General features: G+C 42.4%; 1 protein-coding gene across 1 annotated transcript; it reads right to left on the bottom strand.

Annotated features, from left to right (window-relative positions):
* Positions 1–12,388: 12,388 nt before the first annotated feature.
* On the bottom strand, positions 12,389–13,342 carry LOC122484214 (olfactory receptor 151-like). The gene has a single exon (XM_043582217.1). It carries the CDS (start codon positions 13,340–13,342, stop codon positions 12,389–12,391), a length of 954 nt encoding a protein of 317 aa, XP_043438152.1.
* Between the last annotated feature and the right edge of the window lie 6,544 nt (positions 13,343–19,886).

The following is a 19,886-nucleotide window of genomic DNA, read 5'->3' as shown; positions in this document are numbered from 1 at the left end:
CTGACCAGTGGAGAGAAATGGCTAGGCTAACAAGGAAATAGTCTTTTAAAAAGGCCGTATCTTAAGATTTCTTAATTATTTCTTGGGGGTAGTTTAAAAATTAAAGGTATGTCTCAGTAGTATCACAGTATTGAACTATATTTAGTGGAACTTTATAAGGGAGTCTTTAAGATGGGATAAGAAGGGAACCTGCTGTGGGTTGTGATGATTGCCCCATCTGTGAATGGGCCACTGGCTCTGGGCAATAGTAGATGAATCCTGTATAACTAGATACCTATTCCTTCTGTGATCCAGGATGGTGAAAAATGGGAGGAATCCTTTCTCTTTGTCCAAGACTCATCCTTTGTGCTGACTCATCCCCAAGAGAAAAGCTAGGAGACAATACAGCTGAAGCATGGCCCTGCCCCCTGAGCCTTCTCTTTTTAGGACAGACTTGTCCACAGGAGTTTAATTCTCTTCAGAGTGCCCTCTTTTTGCAGGGAAGAGCTACTACTACAAACCTGCTGGTTTGTAAAGTTAATCTGGGGAAGCAGGGAGGGGATTAGAGGGTCCTTTTAAGGCTACAGCTCTAAAGTGCTTAGTTTAGCTTTTTAAGTTTAGCTTTTGTGAGACAAATGGCCTACAGACTTCCCTCACCCTCTTCCTCAAAGATGTTACTCTCTGAAATCATAATAATCTCTGGAATCTGGCCTGGTTGTTTGCTTGTTTGATTTTGCTTTAATACACCAACAAAAAGAACCTAGAAGGGGAAAGCAAGTATAAATACACATTGCGTATCGTGTGGAAGCAAGAGGGAGGTGCTGTTTTTACCCTACCATGATGGTAGAGGGGCTTCTGACCAGTCACAGGATGTGTGAGCTGTTCCCTGGCCCTGAATGCTCTCCTCTCCACTCCCTTCCCTTGGGTGCTCCAATTGACTAGCAGTGATGGTGTGTCCTATCAACTTCATCAATATTTAGGCTGATCTTTATTTTGTATTATGTGGCTCTTGTCTTCCTTCTCATTTCACTGCCCAGAGTGTGGAGGCGAGGAGGATTAATTATCAGTAACCACACGTATCAGTCAGTGTTCTCTGGAGAAACAGAATCCATAAGGTCTATCTATCTACAGATTTATTTTAAGGAAGTTGCTTATGTGATTGTGGAAGCAGACAAGTCCACAATTTGTAGGGCAAGCTGGCAACTTGGAATTCAGGTAAGAGTTGAAGTTGTGGTTTTGAATCTCAAATTCATGGGGCAGACCAGCAGGCTGGAAACTCAGGCAGGATTCTAGGTTAAACTCGTGAGGCAAACTTCCTTCTCCAGGAAATTTCTTTGTTGTTTAGGCCTTCAACGAGTTGGATGAGGCTCACCCACATTATGGAGGATAACCTGCTGAGAGTCAGATGATCATAAATGTTAATCCATTTATAAAACACATCCACAGCAACTTCTAGAGGAGTGTTTGATCAAACCACTGGATACTATAGCCTAGCCAAGCTGACATATAAAATTAGCTGTCATAGTCCGCCCATTGTCAATTTGACATCCAAATGCATCTCCTTGAACCATATACTTGATCTCCACATAAAGATAATAACAAAGCCATACTTCTGACATGATACAACCAAGCTGACACATAAGATCAGTGATTGCACCACTCTTCCCCAAACTCTCTTATTACTCTTCAGTACACTCATTGATTTAGCCATATTATCTACTTTTCCCTAAATATACTTGAATTTTCTGTACCCCCATGTCTTTTTTTTAAAGGCTTATTTATCTTTGAGACAGAAAGAGAGACAGTGAGCGAAAGAGCATGCATGCGAGTGGGGGAGGGGCAGGGAAAGAGGGAGAGAGGATCAGAAGTGGGCTCTGTGCTGAGAGCTGAAAGCCTGATGCAGGGCTCCAACTCATGAACCCTGAGATCATGACCTGAGCCGAAGTTGGATGATTAACTACCTGAGCCACCCAGGCGCCCCAACCATGTCTTTTTTTAATGTTGCTTTCTCTACCTGAAAATCCTTCTCCCAACCTCTGCTGGTGACCTTCTACTTATCATTTAGGACGGTGAGCAAAGAGTTCTTAGCACATCATAAAACTTAATCATGTATTTCCATAGTAACGATGTTAAGAAATAGGACACAACTTCTGAGTGAAGATTGAGTATAAAAAATAAAGGGATGGTTAATTATCTGTCATAAAAGTGAAGGCACTCCATATGTTACAAACTATAATCATTGAAAACATAAAATCATAAAATAAATTGTACACAGTAGGAAATGAGCTACTCTTTGTATTGATTACATAAGGCACCTCAACAGACAACAGTTTGTGCGTGTGTGTGTGTGTGTGTGTGTGTACATGCATGTGCATGCATGTGAGTGTCACATAAAAGACCTCTACTATAAACAGTGCTCACTTAAAATATAATGCTAACTATGCCACATGCTAACCATGTAAACAATAATGATGTCATTAGCTTTATTTGAGTTTGGAAACAATTTGGGGGATATATTAAATTATTTTAAGAAGCTTCCCAGTAAATTTTGAGCAGATACATATATAGATATCTAGATTACAAGCAAATGTGTTTAGAGCTGTTTTGCCATATTAGAGTATTAGTTTATCTTTTTAAAATATACCTCTTGTGGGGCGCCTGGGTGGCGCAGTCGGTTAAGCGTCCGACTTCAGCCAGGTCACGATCTCGCGGTCTGTGAGTTCGAGCCCCGCGTCGGGCTCTGGGCTGATGGCTCAGAGCCTGGAGCCTGTTTCTGATACTGTGTCTCCCTCTCTCTCTGCCCCTCCCCCATTCGTGCTCTGTCTCTCTCTGTCCCAAAAATAAATACACGTTGAAAAAAAATTAAAAAAAAAATAAAATAAAATATACCTCTTGTGAGACAAATGGCCTACAGACTTCCCTTACCCTCTTCCTCTAAGATGTTACTGTCTGAAACCATAATAATTTCTGGAATCCAGCCTGCATGTATGTATGTATGTATGTATTTGCCTTTACTCCACCAACAAAAAGAGCCTGGAAGGGAAAAACAGGTATAAATACACATTGAGTATTGTGTGGAAGCAAGAGGGAAGGGCTGTTTTCACCCTACCAGGAAAATGGTGGAGGGGCTTATGAATAGTTACAGGATGTGAGAGCTATTCCCAGGCCTGAATGCTCTCCTTCCCATTACCTTCTCTTGGGTGTTCCAATTGGTTAGCTTCTGTTATAGCCAGTGATGGTTCTTAGCTGGAAGAAACAGTCTGACTCTGGGGAACTTCAGCAGGAAAGACATTTATTGAAAAGGTATGGGGTAACTCCCAAAACTGTACAGAACATAGGAACCAAGTTTAGGAAATAATTAGGATCCGTGGGAAGCCCAGTGGCTAGAATCAGTTATAGCCACAAGTAAGGAATGTGCTGCTTTAAGTCACACTGGACATTGGCCATTACCAGTGGTCCCATTACCACTACGTATCACCGCTGGTTGCTCTGGAAGCAAAGTCCTAAGTGGGAGAATCTGATTGGCTGAGGTCTCTCTGTACCTTTTAGAGATTTGGGAAGCATTGTCTGGCCCTACTCACTACCAATTGGGGAGATTTCAACACTCAAACCAGCACAGTTTTCCAGACAGAGAAGGGGGTTCTGGTGCTGGAGAGCTGAATATCTACCACACCCTACCCTTCAGGTCTCTAAATTTCACTTCCTCAGAGAAGCTATCCCTGACCTTGGAAATTCAATTCAGCTCCACCATTTAATGCTTCCATCCAACCCTGTACTTTCTGTTGGAGCATTACCACACTTCTAATTCCATCTAATAATATCTAGGGCCTTTTTATGATAAGTGTTTGGTGGGAGGTGTTACAACTCATCGATTTAGCATGAATTCAAGGTCCATACACATGGGAGTGCAGGTGTGGTTAGGGTTCTCAGGGGAGAGGGTTTTCCTTTTTCCCTTGTTCAATCCAGAACCAAGACTGACACCAGCTCATGTCCTTGCCCTCAGCCTGTGTGGGGCAGTTTTCTTCTAGTTCATTCACTCAAGTGTCATTTGCTTTGAGCATGGGTTTATGAGTGTGGTAGGAGGTGACATGGTCTCGAATCCCAGTCTGCATCGTGCCAGTGCCCCTCGCTGTATCTCTTGCTCCGCCTGTGTGAAAATCCAGGTTCTTGGCCTCCAAGGACACCACGAGGTCAACACTGGCTCCAGCACTACCAGATTTCTGCTTTCTTAAATTTGTTTTTTCTTTGCTCTTAGAGCAACTTTCCTTACTTTCCCATAAATCATACCATATAATGACAGGTCGCTTTAATGTTGCCTATCCACTATTTTTATGTGTCTCTAGTGAGTTTTTCCCCCCTGCTTATATAGCCAGAAATATTTATAGTTCTAGTAAATATTTTTTCAATTTAATGAATGGATGCTTTAATAATTATTTTCACTTATTTTTCTTTCATGTGCCTCTAGGTCACTTCTGTGTACTTGGTGAATCTTCCATTAAAAAAGCCATTTTCCCTAAAATAAACTCAGAACACTCAAATTTGGAACTGAGATTGACTCTCAGGGTGGGGGAGAGGTGATTGGACCAAGAGACTCTGTCCTGGATATTTCCCTGTCCCTTCTCTGTGATGTCCACCCACCAGCATGCAGGCCTCAGAGCGTCTCTACCTCTCCTCAACACCAGACAAATGACCACAACCTGGCTGCCCCGTGGTGCATCTTGAGACGAGGCCAGAGGGTTCCACTATGACTGTCCTAAACGCTAGGGGATGACAAGAGGGAAATAAGCTTAAACCATGTCCACAGAATATACCTTATGAGATGTTATTTAATCATTATCAGCTTTGGGAGTCCCACAGAGGTGTCCACACCCCAGCTCCTAGGGCAGAGGCCACCCTTTACCCTCACTACGTACGATCACATTTGGACCTGTCTATTTCTCAAAGTCCGAACTGAGGAAGGGAGGTCAAGACCTCTCCCTTTTTCCATCTAGGCCCCTCTTCTTACACTGTTGGTTTCATGTATGAGAATCCACGTATCTCCTATGTGATTGGCCCTGGCAACACCTTTTCTTTGTAGGAGAAGAATCCAGCAAGGCATCTCTTGTTTTGACAGTAAATGAAGGCATCAGAATTTGCACTCAGGCCAGCCTGACAACTAAGCCCATGCAGTTGGTGCCGTATGATGCCACCACAAGGTTTGCATTTCTCTGAGCATCCAGGTGATCGTTTTTCACTCTGGGCCCATGTGGCTTTATAGATGAATCGCCAATCTTAACACAAATAAGGACATGGTGTCTTAAGAAAGAGCTTGATCTTTTGAGATATACTTCTGAGATGTGCACTGGCATGTTTGCTCTGCTTCTTACTAACCCCCAAGTTGGAACTAATTATTTCACTTTTGTTAACCTCAGCTTACTTTATCTGTAAAATGGAAATATCACCAATATCTTATGTACCAAGGTGTGACACCCTCGATGCTCTTTCCACTGCTGGGTTTTTAGAATGTTGGCAGCCAGTCTCATGGACACATTCCTTACCCATCCCAACCCAACCTTAAATAAGGAGGCTGAAGAACTTTCTGGTGAAGCTGACAAGCCTAGAAGATTACACATACTGATAAAGTGGCTTACGTATCTTTTAACTAAAACAGTGCTTCTCAAAATGTGGTCCCAAACTTAGCAGCATCAGCATCACCTGGAAACTTTTTAGAGATGCAGGTTCTCAATTCTCACCCAGAGATAGTAAATCAGAAGCTCTGGGGTACAGACCTGCACCTTGTCTTCCTAAGCCTTCTAGGTCATTCTGATGCAGGCTCCAGTTTGAGACCCACTCGTCTATCAATCAATGACCTATTTCAATTACATTGGGGTCTTAGGTCATGAAACAATTATGGTGCCCACTCTCCCTCATCCACATGAAATTCAAAATATAATTTTAATATTTGAAATGAAACAAAAATTACATAGATTCTGAAATTAAAGTAGTTTCTAGCCTGTTTTAATTGGAAAATTGTGGAGATGGTTTCTAAAATATTTTCGGTATCCTGATTTGCTGGTGCCCAAGCACAGGCTTCATCTGCTTGTTTCATTATTTTCTGCCCAACCCACAGTAATGAAACTTGGTCAATGTATGCTTCACCCATGGAGCGGTCTTATTCTGAATTCCATGCAAAGACAGGAATAAGGTGGTGGAGACTCTCTCCCACTGCATTATGTAGTGGCAACAACACAGTGGAGAGGAACTCCTGAGCCAGGGACATCAGTGGCAGGAGGAAGCCCAAGTCTATGAACATGACTCTCTGTTGGGCACCAGGGCTTCCAAGAGCATGTGCCCTGCAGCTGTGTGTACAAGCAGCAAGACACTGTTGAGCACTAGAGTAGGGGTCGGGAGGGGTGGGGAGGCAGAGGCAGCAGGTGGGATCCCACGATAGGCAGGGTGAGGACAGGACAGCTTTCAGTAGCTGAGCAGTTATCTATGCTAGAAGCAAGAGATGCTTCTCTAACTGTCCAGGCCTCTGATAATTAGAGGAAGGCTGGACCTTGCAAGAGTCTTTGCCAGAGGAGGATCCAACTTCAGCTGGGACTGGTGCCAGACTGCTTACCCTGAGCTGTCCCTGAGCTGGTGGAGCTCCACTGCTTTGTGCTAAACTCTCACAAATGAGGAATTTTCAGCATGGTGACAGAGAGAGGGAAGCTACAGGCCAGCGAACCTCTATGATTGGTGTGGGAGTTGAGTGGAATTTACTTAAATGTATCAAAGACTCTAATTTTGCAGTTTGGAATGAGAATGGAACCCCAAGACTCTGGGATTATTACACCTGCATTTTATTCTTTCTCCCAGTGAAGGTTTTAGCTCTGGACTGTGGTTCCTCTTCCAAAACTGCTGTGCATTTGATGCTAAAGACCATACTTTCCATACCCTCACCCTGGAACATTTTCCAACCTGTTTCTACCACATTAGATCCTTCTAAAAAGCTCAGGAATGCATAGGAGGATACAAAAGTACAAAAAGCATGAGCTTTCGAAGCTGCAGTCAAAAGACCAGGGATGATAGTATCAGGTTTTTTTTTTTTTTTTTTTTTTTTTGCTGTGTAACTTTTGAGGAACTGAATGTACAAACACATAATGGCCAGACCGTGTGTAAAAATAGACTTCTTACCTGCAATCTCTGCAGCAACCAGCCTGCGAAGCCAAACCACAGCCTCTGGAATGATCAGCCCAGAATGGTCAGGATTCAGTTGTTGACTGCCAGCTTTGCTGATTTCTGCCCTCCGTTCCAACTTGGGACCACAGAAAGCCAAATATGTTCCCCAAACCAATCACATAGGGAGCCCTGTGTCTAGTTAGCCTGTCTCCAGCTTCCCCATGCAAACTGCCCCCAGTTAGAGCCCCTCTGAAGACATCTCCCTTCTTCTCACTCCCTGGACCCTTTATGAGTCTCTACCAAAGGGAAGTGCTGAATAAGTAGCCTTTGCTGGTTCTCATTTGGTGGCTTTTGTTTATTACGCACTTTAGACCACCCACTTAGCCCTATTTTTCTTATTTGTAAACAGTATATAAGATGATTTCACAAGATGGTAAGTATTGATTGATACTGAACATTAAGGTGCCATCTAAAAAACATTTTATTGAGGTGTGATTGACATACAGAATGCTGTATGTATTTAATGTATACAACTTGATGAGCTTGGGGATAAGTATACATCCATGAAACCATCACCACATTTAATGCCATGAACATACACATCACCTCCACAAGCTTCCTTCTGTCCCCTATTTAAAAAAATTTTTTGGGGGGGGGCGCCTGAGTGGCTCAGTTGGTTAAGCGACCGACTTTGGCTCAGGTCGTGATCTTGCGTTTTGTGAATTCGAGTCCTGCCTCGGGCTCTGTGCAAACAGCTCAGAGCCTGGAGCTGCTTCAGATTCTGTGTCTCACTCTCTCTTTGCCCCTCCCCTGCCCATGTTCTGTCTCTCTCTGTCTCTCAATAACAAATAAACGTTAAAAAAAAGTAAATTTTTTTTTGTGATAAGGACACAGCATAAGGTTTACCATCTTAGCAAATTTTTAAGTATATGATACAGTATTGTTAACTATAGGCAAAAAAGGAAGACACACTTTGAGGTATAGGCTGAACATACTTTTCAGAGGACACACAAGAAAGAATGTTGCATGTATAAATATTCCTTCTGTCTCTAATAGTATGAAAAATGAGTAAGAAGCTTATGCACTCACATAACCTTCATCTCTTTTTAAGAAAACACTATGCCACACCCATAACATGTAGGGAAAAAAACCACTGAGAAAGCTGAAATTAAATTAGTCTCAAACTTAATATGATTTTCTCATGAAGAATAGTCTTCTGCATATAAATTTGAATTCACTGTAAACAAAAAGATGCTTTGGGGGTGCCTGGGTGGCTCAGTCAGTTAAGTGTCCGACTTTGGCTCAGGTCATGATCTTACAGCTTGTGAGTTTGAGCCCTGCATCAGGCTCTGTGCTGACAGCTCAGAGCCTGGAGCCTGGTTCAGATTCTGTCTCCCTCTCTCTCTGCCCCTCCTCTGCTCACGCTCTGTCTCCCTCTCTCTCTCAAAAATAAGTAAACATTAAAAAAACTTTTAAAAAAAGGTGCTTTGTAAAGTGTAATATGAGGGACAAACATATCTTAGCTCAACTGTATGACTTGCCAGTCAGGGAGAGGAGAAGCAGCTATGGACAGACACATGGGCAAAGGTCACCTCCTTCCACAGCAGTCTTCTTAGACTCTGTGAGAGGTGCTCAGTCCTTGGCCTTCTCTGGCCGTGCCCCTTCCCAATGGCTGAACAGATCCAAGGGGATGTGTCCAGCCAGAGCCTCTGCACCTCATTCTGGACTTGTTCTCAGTTTGGGAATACCAGGATTTCAATGCAATTTCAAATACCCTTTACCTGCTTATAAGGCTCTTCCCGAGGCCCGCCCCCTAAAAGCGGACCACATAGCTGGCTGTTCATCCCTAGACCAAAGGGGTTAGCAAGGGATGGCTGCGTGCAGGGGATATGGACGGAGTCGGGACACACGGATACCCATAGATGTGTCTGTGTGAGGTCCCTTGTGAAGTGGGATAGCACCAGCAGTGGCAAGCGGAGAGAGCATGCTGTGGCCACGAGCAGGGGGCTGGGGGCCAGGCAGAGCCTTCCTTTAATATCACTGTTCTGGCACAAAACTCTTAGCATCCTGAGATTTCTAAATTTGAAATTGGCATTCTAGCTTGTTTTGAAGGTATATTTGTCAAGGTAGGGAGAAGAAAATATTTAACACTTTGTTAGCTGGATTTTTAACTGCTAAATATGCAGAGGCCCTTTCTCCAGGCCTCGCAAATATTAAGGGGTGGGCCTGCCTGACCCCCCAGTCAGCTGTTCGGTGGCCAGCTCTGATCTAGACCTTCTTGGGCATGTTGATTGGTATGCATCTGGTGGGGGGTGGTGAGTCTAGAAAAAGGAAATTTTATTTCTGTTTTCCCACTCCTTATTTCCATGCCTCTTATCTCCCTGGGTAGCCATTCTAACCTACTTAATGTATATTTTATGTTATTTTTTTCTGTCTAAATGTGTTTTTCTTCCCCCTGGTTCATGTGAATATAATTTTGTATTCATAAGTAATACTGTGCTTTATACCCTGCACAGCACTGGAGCTCTCTCTAGGCTATATCGCTCCTAGCTAATCCTCTGCTTCTAACTGCTGCCAAGTCTCTGCTGTAGTCTGTTTACGTACCCAGTGGTGGGTGTAAAGAGATATCTCATTGTTTTAATTTGCACTTCTCGGATTAGTAATTGGTTTAAGCATCTTTTCACATGCTTGGCGGCCCTTCAGGCTTTCTCATCAGTAAAATGTTTGTTGTATACACCTTGCCCATTTTTTTTCCTGTTGCTGTTTTTCTTCTTGTTGGTTTGCCCCTGTTTCTAATATATGCTGGTTAGATATCGTCTTCCATGCTGTTTCTTTTAGCTCTATCCGCTGTGTCCTTTGCTGAACAAATATCCTAGGAAGTGAAATTCATATGAAATTCACCAATTTATTTAGCCTTATGCCTTCTCACCTTCAGCTAACAAATATTTTCCTACATTTTTTCCTGACTAGAGGGGATCGATAGTGGTAGAGATCTCATCTTTGGAGAAAGGTCAGGAAAAAGTAGGTAGCCACTTGGGAATGGCTCTTTCTTTCTTTCTTTCTTCTTCTTTTAATGTTTGTTTTAGAGAGAGGGAGACAGAGGGCAAGCAGGGCAGGGGCAGAGAGAGAGGGAGACACAGAATCCAAAGCAGGCTCCAGGCTCTGAGCTGTCAGCACAGAGCCTGATGCGGGGATCGAACTCATGGGCTGTGAGCTCATGACCCAAGCCGAAGTCAGACGCTTAACCGACTGAACCACCCATGTGCCCGGGGGAACGGCTCTTTCAATATCCATTCTGCCCTCATTCTAGTCAGGTTAAAGACTCAAAGTTTCATACCCAATTCCCTGGTAGCTGGAGCCCTGGGATGTGAATTCGTTACCATTTGAAAGGTGGCACGAGGTTCTCACGCTTCAGTGTGTCTCAGAATCACCTGAGGGTTTATTAAAGCACAGATTGCTGAGCCTGCCCATGAATTCTACAGGTCTGGAGCCTATACAGGGCCTGAAAATGTACATTTCTAACAAGTTCCCAGGTGAGGCCATCATGAGTGTGAGTGGCGATCTTCACCATGGCGGTCGTGATGGTGGCAGTGCCAATAGGAGCTTCTGGACCCTCTAAGTCAGGTCTTGCAGAGTCACTTGAGGGCCTCCCCATTTCCCCAGTCATTCAAAGATCTGTTAGCGACTAGTTTCGTATTATAGTCCTTTCTGCTTGAGAAAATTCGAGTTATTTCCGTTTCCCATAATGAACCACTGCTTGATACAATAGCATACCAAAAATAGCTTTCAATGACAGGCTGCTGAGCCTAACCCTTGTATCCTCAATTCCATCATAGGCAAGGGGCGCAGGGAGAAATTTTGTCCCGAGGCCCCTGGATTTACTGAGCGAGGCTGACAGTAGAGCTATCGGTCATTTCAGCAGGACAAGAGATTTGCAGCGATGTGTCTCCTGGGGTGACCCATCATCCTGCTTTGTCTGGGACCGGGAAATTCCCCAAGATGTAGGGCTTGCAGTGCTAAAACCGGAAAAGGGCCCAGCAAACCGGGTCAAGTTGGTGACTCTAGTGTAACCTTTCCTAAGTCACCTTGAAGGAGTTGTCTATAAACGGAAAGAAGCTAGGGCAGGTGATAAAAGGTGCGGATCTGAGAAATTATGTTTTTGGAGGTATCTGAAATCGGAAGAGCAGAAATAGGTCAGGCTTAACAGGCTGTTCAAATGGAGTGTCGGCCTAAGGCATTGGGGATAATGCGTGAGAGCCAAGACTGTGGGCTCTGGGTTACTTACACTTGGATCTCAGTGTTGCTTGTTTGCCAGTGATGGGACTTTAGCACGTTACTAAACCAAGTTTCCATATCTGTGAAATGAGGATAACAACAGTACCTACATGTTATGAGGTGTAATTGTAATAATGTATATAAAGCAGTTAGGGGGGTTGCATGGCTCAGAGTAGGCACCTCAAAACATGTGACCGGGTCTTGTTTTTTTTATTGCACTATGAAATTACATACAGGGGTCGTGTAGAGGTTCTGGGGTAGGAACAAGCAGAGAGGAGTGAAGGCAGGGGAGGAAGTCTGGATGAGGAAGGAGCTGTATATCACTTCTTGGTGACTTTCACATTCACCTCTCTTTGCCTTCTATACTCCCAGGCACAAAAAAAGAAGAATTGGATTGAGTAATAGTTTCTGTAGGGAAGGTAATAAAATAATGGATGACTTTCAAACTCAGTGCTGACATTTTAGTATTTTATTTTATTTTATTTTATTTTAAAGCTTATTTATTTATTTTTGAGAGAGACAGAGAGAATGTGGGTGGAGAGCGGCAGGGAGAGAGGGAGAGAGAGAAACCCAGGCAGGCTCCATGCTGTCAGCACAGAGCCTGATGCGGGGCTCGAACTCAAGAAACAGTGAGATCATGACCTGAGCCAAAACCAAAAGTCAGACGCTTAACTGACTGAGCCACCCAGGTGTCCCTCAAAGCTGAAAGTTTAAAATTTTTAGTAAATGTTTACCAAAGGGTTCAGGAGAGAAAATGGATTTCAAGTGAAAGAAAATATGAACTTGAAATGATTTGGTTTCAAGCAGAAATGAGAGTCCAGAGAGGGAGGAAACGAAGAAGGATGAAGGGGAGGAGGCACTCATCCAACTATGTACCCAAGTTAATGCTTCCCATCGTGGCAGGGCAACCATTCACAGGGCTTCCCTGTGTATCACAACTTAATTTTAAAATCGAAAAAGAATAACATTTACCTCAAAACATTATTTCCCCTCAGTGCTTTCTACATGGCATTTGCATCTGAAGTTTTCTCCTCAGTGTTTTCTGGATGGCAGCCTTTACCTCCTTATTCCTCAAGCTGTAGATCAGGGGGTTCAGCATGGGGATCACCGTGGTGTAGAACACGGAGGCCACATTCTCCTTGGCCACAGAACTGGCCGTGGAGGGTTTCAAGTACATGAACGCTGTAGATCCATAGAACATTCCCACAGCTGCAAGGTGAGAGCTGCAGGTGCTGAAGGCTTTGGACCTTCCCTGTGTGGTGCTGATGTGGAGGATGCTGGAGAGGATGAAGACGTAGGAAACAAGGACTGTTAAGCTGGTGACTGTGATGTTGAATCCAGCCAAAAAGAACACTGTCATCTCAATATGATAGGTGCTAGAGCAGGAGAGCTTCATGAGGGGCACGATGTCACAGAAGTAATGACTGATGAGGAACTCACAGTAGGACAGTTTTAACATCAGACCAGTGTCTATTGTTGCGCCAATGAAAGCCATGGCATACGCCGCAGCCATCAGCAGGGAACACACTTGAGGAGACATGATGACATTGTAGAGCAAAGGGGTATAGATGGCGACATAGCGGTCATAGGCCATCACTGTCAGTATGTAACTCTCTGCAACGACAAACACAACGAAGAAGTAGAGCTGTGACATGCACCCCGCATAGGAGATGATGTTCTTCTCTGACACAAAGTTCACCAGCATTTTCGGGGTAATGACAGAGGAGTAGCAGAGATCCACAAGGGACAGATTGCTGAGGAAGTAGTACATGGGGGTGTGAAGCTGAGCATTCAGACAAATCAGTGTGAACATGCCCAGGTTCCCTATGATGGTGACCAAGTAGATCCCAAGGAAGAGGAGGAAGAGGGGGAGCTGGAGCTCTGGCCGATTTGTCAATCCCCTGAGAATAAACTCGGTCACTGTAGAGTGATTTTCGGCAGCCATTCCCCTGTGATTGGGAGCCCTGTGGGGATGGGAGAGAAGAGCCCATGAGAGCCTACATCTTAGACTTCTTGGCAAAGCTGGTTTTGAGCACTTGGGTTCAGTTGGGTGATCCTGGGCTCTTTCCCGATGAATCCTCCCTTCCTTTGGCTGTTGGTTGGGAGAAAGACCAGGCTCTGGGTATTTCAAAGACCATGAGGTTGGGAGGAAAAAGGGGACAAGATCTGGGGTTTTACCACTTTTATGTTTCTCAAATATCCTACAGCAATGGTTCTTAGGGTACATTTGTTGGACCAGCAGCATCAGCACCATGTTAGAGATGCAAACTCTCAGCCTCCACCCAGGACCTACCAAATCAGAAACTCTGGGTTTATATATATTTATATATACACATATATAATTAATATATTAATATAATATATAATAAATAATATAGTATATTAATATATATATTAATATATATGTTAAGTTTATGTATTTTGAGATATTGTGAAAGAGAGTACACCTGTGCATGCAGAGAAGGGACAGAGAGAGAGGGAGGAGTGGAGAGAGAGAATACCAAGCAGGCTCCTTGCTGTTAGTGGGGAGTCCGACACAGAGCTTCAACTCATGAACCTTGAGATCATGATCTGAGCTCAAATTAAGAGTTGGATGCTTAATGGACTGAGCCTGGGCCACCCAGGCTCAGTCCATTTTTAAAAAGTTTCGTAACCTGCTTTTTAAAAGTACTTTAATACATTGTGTCATTTGATTCCTATAATAATAATAACTCTGGCACTAACCTTATTTCCATTTCTTAGATATAGGAGCCTTTAAATCCTTAGGATGTGCTATGAAGACACAAAAATCTGATTTGCATTATAAACTTCATATGTTATATTATTGGTGGTATGGCATTTAACTTCACAATAAGTAGTCTCAGAAGTAGCTAATTTTTTCCCCATATATTACTAAGGAGAAAACAAATTTCTTCTAGATAACAACAATAGTTTAAAAAAACTTACATTTTCCCCTTGTACACAATTTTCACCTCTTTTTTAAAAAATATTTTTTAATGTTTATTTTTAAGAGAGAGAGAGAGAGAGGAGGGAGGAGAGAGAGAGAGAGAGAGAGAGAGAGAGAGAGAGAGAGAGAATGAGCAGGGGAGGGCAGAGGGAGAGAGGGAGACACAGAATCTGAAGCAGGCTCCAGGCTCTGAGGTGTCAGCACAGAGTCTGACAAGGGGCTCAAACCCATGAACTGTGAGATCATGACCTGAGCTGAAGTCAGATGCTCCACCCAGGCACCCCACAATTTTCACCTCTTAAAACAGTAAGAAACAGAAAATCCACCTTGAATACACCATTACCAGAAATCAATGTGTTCTACAAAGCAGTGTAAATACCACTCAATGTGGTGTGGACTGGAAAATCCTAGAACTGATTTAAATTTAATTTTTTACTCCCATAATCATCTAATGATATGAAATAGGCAAACATGATCCATATATTTGATATCAGTTACTACAATGATTACCTCTAGTTCTACCGGACCATAAGAGGCTTCGCCTTGCAGCCTATGAGAACTCAGCACATAAAGAAGAAAACGCTTAGAGATGAAGGTAAACAAATGCTTAGAAATAAAGCCTGAATTAGAAACAGGAGTTCATGGAAGAAATTTTTTTTATATAATTGCATTAAATCTGTAATTGAATACTGTGCTGAGAAAAAAAACAACACAGTCTCCTGGAAATTTTACGGGATGCCTTGGTTCCAATAGTTAGGAAATAAACATCAAGAAATGAAGGAGCTGTCCAAATTTATATCTATTCCTAAATATATTCCAAGAGGCCAGCGGGGTTATGAAAAATGGGTCACTGGGGGTCTGTTTATACAACACATGGGCAGAACCTCCTGGGATTCAGTCATTTCAGAGTCTGGAGTCCTTGCTGAAGAAGCAATTAGAGTCTTGGTTTATGCCTGTTCTGGGAATCATGGTTTGTCTCCCAGGTGTGTTAATTTTCCTTTTATTTGGAGTCATCTTCAGCTTGGGAAACTTAGAGTCTAATGCCAGCATTCAAATATTTTACAGCCAAACACCCCATAATCACCACCATCACCACCACCACCACCACCACCACCATGACCACCATGTCAGTCATTACCATCAACATCTTTAGTTACAACCATTATGGTTACTACTAATTATTATTCTTCATTAGGCATACTCAATGAGGCTTAAAATGTTTATTTACTTAGTTTTGGAGAGAGAGAGAGGGAGAGAGAGAGGGAATAAAAGGAATGAATGGGGAGAGGTGCAGAAAGAGAGGGAGAGAGAGAATCCCAAGCAGGCTCCATGCTCAGGGTGGAGCCCAATGTCGGGCTCCATTCCACAACCATGAGATGATGACCTGAAGAAACAGAAAATTTAAGCAGACCCATAACCTATAGAAATTGACTCAGTAATCAAAAATCTCTGAACAAACAAGAGTCCAGGGCCGGATGGCTTCTGAGGGGAATTCTGTCAAACATTTAAAGAAGAATTCATACCTATTCTTTCGAAACTGTTCCAAAAAATAGAAAGGGATGGAAAACTTCAACACTCATTCTATGAGTCCAGTATTACCTTGATTCCAAAAGCAGACACAAATCCCAAGAAAAAAGGAGAATTACAGACCAATATCTTTGATGAACATTGATGCAAAAATTCTCAACAAGATACTAGGAAATTTAATTCAACAGTACATTAAAAGAATTATTCACTATGATCAAGCAGGATTTATTCCCGGGCTGCAGGGCTGGTTCAATATCTGCAAATCAATCTACGTGTTAACACCACATTAATAAAAGGAAGGATAAGAATCATATGATTGTCTCAACAAACACAGAAAAAACATTTGACAAAATACAGCATCCTTTCTTGATAAAAGCCCTCAAGACAGTAGGGATAGAAAGAACATACCTCAACACCATATAGTCCATATACGAAAGAATCATAGCTAATATCATCCTCAATGGGAGAAAAAAAACTGCGAGCTTTTCCTCTAAGATCAGGAACAGGACAGTGATGTCCACTCTTACCACTGTTGTTCAACATTGTACTGCAAGTTATAGCCTCAGCAAACGGACAACAAAAATAAATAAAAGGCATGCAAATCATCAAGGAAGAAGTCAAACGTTTGCTTTTTCCTGATGATAGGATACTCTATGTGGAAAACCCAAAAGACTCCACCAAGAAAACTGATAAAACTGATGCATGAATTCAACAAAGTCTCATGATATAAAATCAAGGTACAGAAATCTGTTGCATTTCTATATGCCAATAATGAAGTAGCAGGAAGAGAAATCAAGTAATTGGTCCATTTACAAAACCATAAGATAGCTAGGAATAAGCGTTCACCTTTGGAGGTAAAATATCTGTACTCTGAAAACTATAGAACATTTATGAAAGAAATTGAAGAGGACACAAAGAAATGGAAAAACATTCCATGCTTATGGACTGGAAGAACAAACATTGTTAAAATGTCCATACTACCCAAAGCAGTCTACACATTCAACACAATCCCTATTAAAACAACACCAGAATTTTTCACGGAGCTAGAACAAACAATTCTAAAGTTTTTATGGAACAACAAAATACCCTAAATAGCTAAAGCAATATTGAAAAAGCAAAGCAAACCCAGAATCATCACGATTCCAGATGTCAAGCTACATTACAAAGCTGTAATCATCAAGACAGTATAAAGAAAGTACTGGCACAAACACACATACACAGCTCAGTGGAGCAGAATAGAGGACCCAGAAATGGACCCACAACTATATGGTCAACTCATCTTCAACAAAGCAGGAAAGAATATCCAATGGAAAAAAAGGCAGTCTTTTCAGTAATTGGTGTTGGGAAAACTGGACAACACCATGCAGAAGAATGAAACTCGTCCACTTTCTGACACTATCCAGAAAAAATAAATTCAAAATGGATGAAAGACCTAAATGTGAGACAGGAAACCATCAAAATCCTAGAGGAGAAAACACATAACAACCTCTTTGGGTTCAGCTGGAGCAACTTCTTACAAGACATGTCTCTGGAAGCAAGGGAAAGAAAAGCAAAAATGAACTCTTGGTGTTTCATGAAGATAAAAAGCTTCTGCACAATGAAGGAAACAATCAACAAAACTAAAAGGCAGAATGGGAAAAGATATTTGCAAATGACATATCTGATAAAGGGTTAGTATCCAAAATCTATAAAGAACTTATCAAACTCAACACCCAAAAAACAATAATTGTGTTAAGAAATGGATGGAAGAGGGGAGGGGGCCAAGATGGCAGAACAGCACCAAAGTTTTTTTTTTTGCATCTCTCATCTCTGAAATGCAGCCAGATCAACACCAAACCATCTTGCACACCAAGAAAACTTATTTGAGGATTAACACAACAATCTGAACAACTTGAACCACAGAACTCAGCAGATATGTGGTGTGGATTGTTGAACTGGGGGAGAGAGAAGCTGTGGAGGGCAGGAAGCTGTTTTTGCTTGTGGAAAGAGGACAGAGATGGGGGGTAGAGTATAGGAAAAGCACCCCCCTCCACCAGAAAGCAGCTGGAGAGGAAGTGGAAGAGTGGAAACAGCACAGGGACTGAACAAAAAAGGGAGAAAGAGAAAGGAGGGGGTTTAAATTCCATTAAGACTCTATAAACAGGGGGAGTGTAGAGTCTGACACTCTGCAGCTCGATACCTGGTGGTGCTCTGGCGGGAGGGGCAAATCCCCAGGAGCAGACAGCAAGGTGCAAGGGGTCCTCAGGCCACATGGGGAGAGGTGGGTTCCCTGCTGTGGGGACATTTAGTTGAGACTGTGCGGCCTCCCCACAGGCAAAGGTCCCAGCAGATGCTGGAGAAAAACCACATATCCTGGTGTGGAACAAGGACAGTAAGGGTGAAGCCTGGCACCAGATGTGTGTTGTGATTTACCATAAGCCCTGAAGTGCTGCTGCTACATGATTGAGTGAACTTTCTCTGGGGTGGGCTGGTACCAGGTTGTAGTCTCTGGTCATTTGCTGCAACACGGTTGTGTGAACATTCCAGGGGGTGGGCTGGCACCTGACCATTATTTGACCAGATCCTCCCCCAGAGGGCCAGAATAGGTCAAAACCACAGTCTCTCAGAAATGAGGGATTAGGAAAAACAGCCCCATCGGAGATAAAACTCAGGAGGGAGGTGCCACCTGGCAGCCTGATGGCTTGGTCATGGACAGTGTAGAAGGGGGGAGTGGATGGAAGCCAGAGACAAAGGAGGGGTACTTCATTGCTGGTCGAGGAGAGCACAGGGTTCTGATACTAGAGACTGGGTAGCTGGGTGACGCCATTTTCACCCCTTCTGCGCATGTGGGTACATGCCTACACGTGCCACAATGATCTACCCCATGTAAACTAAACAGTGCCATGTAGTGGAAAACAGAGCCATTACACTAAGTCCCACCCAATTGGGCCAACTGAACTCTTGAGGAACACCACAAGTCTCTCTTCTGCGTCTGCTTAGTTTACGGATTTTAAAGTGCTTCATAGTTTGACTTTTAGGGGAAACTGGATGTAATTTCATTAGTATTTCATTCTGTTCACTGGTCCATCTATTAATTTTCTTTTCTTTTTCCTTTCTTTTCTTTTTCTTGAATATAGAGAGAGAAAAAGTTATTTTTATTTTCCGTTTTTCTAGAAAAGGTTTTCTTTATTTTTCCTATATTGTTTACTTTTTTGTAAATTTTTAAAATTCTATTTTACTTTCATTCTTTCATTTTATTCTATTTTACTGTAGTCAGTTTTTCAAATTTTCAAACGTTTTCCTCCCCCCCACCTTTTTTCTTTTCTTTCCCTTTTTTTTCTCTAATCTATCAAACTCCTTTCAACCACCAGACCAATACACATGTAGGGCCTAACATCCTTTATTTGATTTTTTTGTATTGTTTCTAATTTTTTAATTTTAATTTTTTTACTTTATTAATTCATTTTCTTCCTTCAAAATGAGGAAATGAAGGCATTCACCCCAAAGGAAAGAACAGGAAGAAAAGATATCTGTGTGACTTAATCAACACAGATACAAGCAAGATGTCTGAACCAGAATTTAGAATCATGATAATAAGAATACTAGCTAGGGAGAGCATGATATAAGAATTAGAGAACTTAGTGACTCATTAAAAAGGAATAACGTCAGAATCATAGGGATCCCAAAATATGAAGAGAGAGAAAAAGTAGTAGAAGGTTTATGTGAGCAAATCATGGCAGAAAACTTCCCTAACCTGGAGAAAGACATGGACATCAAAATCCAGGAAGCACAGAAAACTCCCATTAGATTCAACAAAAACCAACCATCAACAAGGCATATCATAGTCAAATTCACAAAATACTCAGGCAAGGAAAGAATCGTGAAAGCAGCAAGGGAAAAAAAGTCCTTAACCTACAAGGGAAGACAGATCAGGTTTGCAACAGACCTATCCACAGAAACTTGGCAGTCCAGAAAGGAGTGGCAGGATACATTCAATGTGTTGAACTGGAAAAATATGCAGCCACAAATTCTTTAT

The sequence above is a fragment of the Prionailurus bengalensis genome, chromosome D1 (assembly GCF_016509475.1).
Source record: "Prionailurus bengalensis isolate Pbe53 chromosome D1, Fcat_Pben_1.1_paternal_pri, whole genome shotgun sequence".
NCBI classification, from domain to species: Eukaryota; Metazoa; Chordata; class Mammalia; order Carnivora; family Felidae; genus Prionailurus; species Prionailurus bengalensis.
Note: the sequence above shows the minus strand (reverse complement) of the source record. Positions and strands in the feature narration are given on the sequence as shown.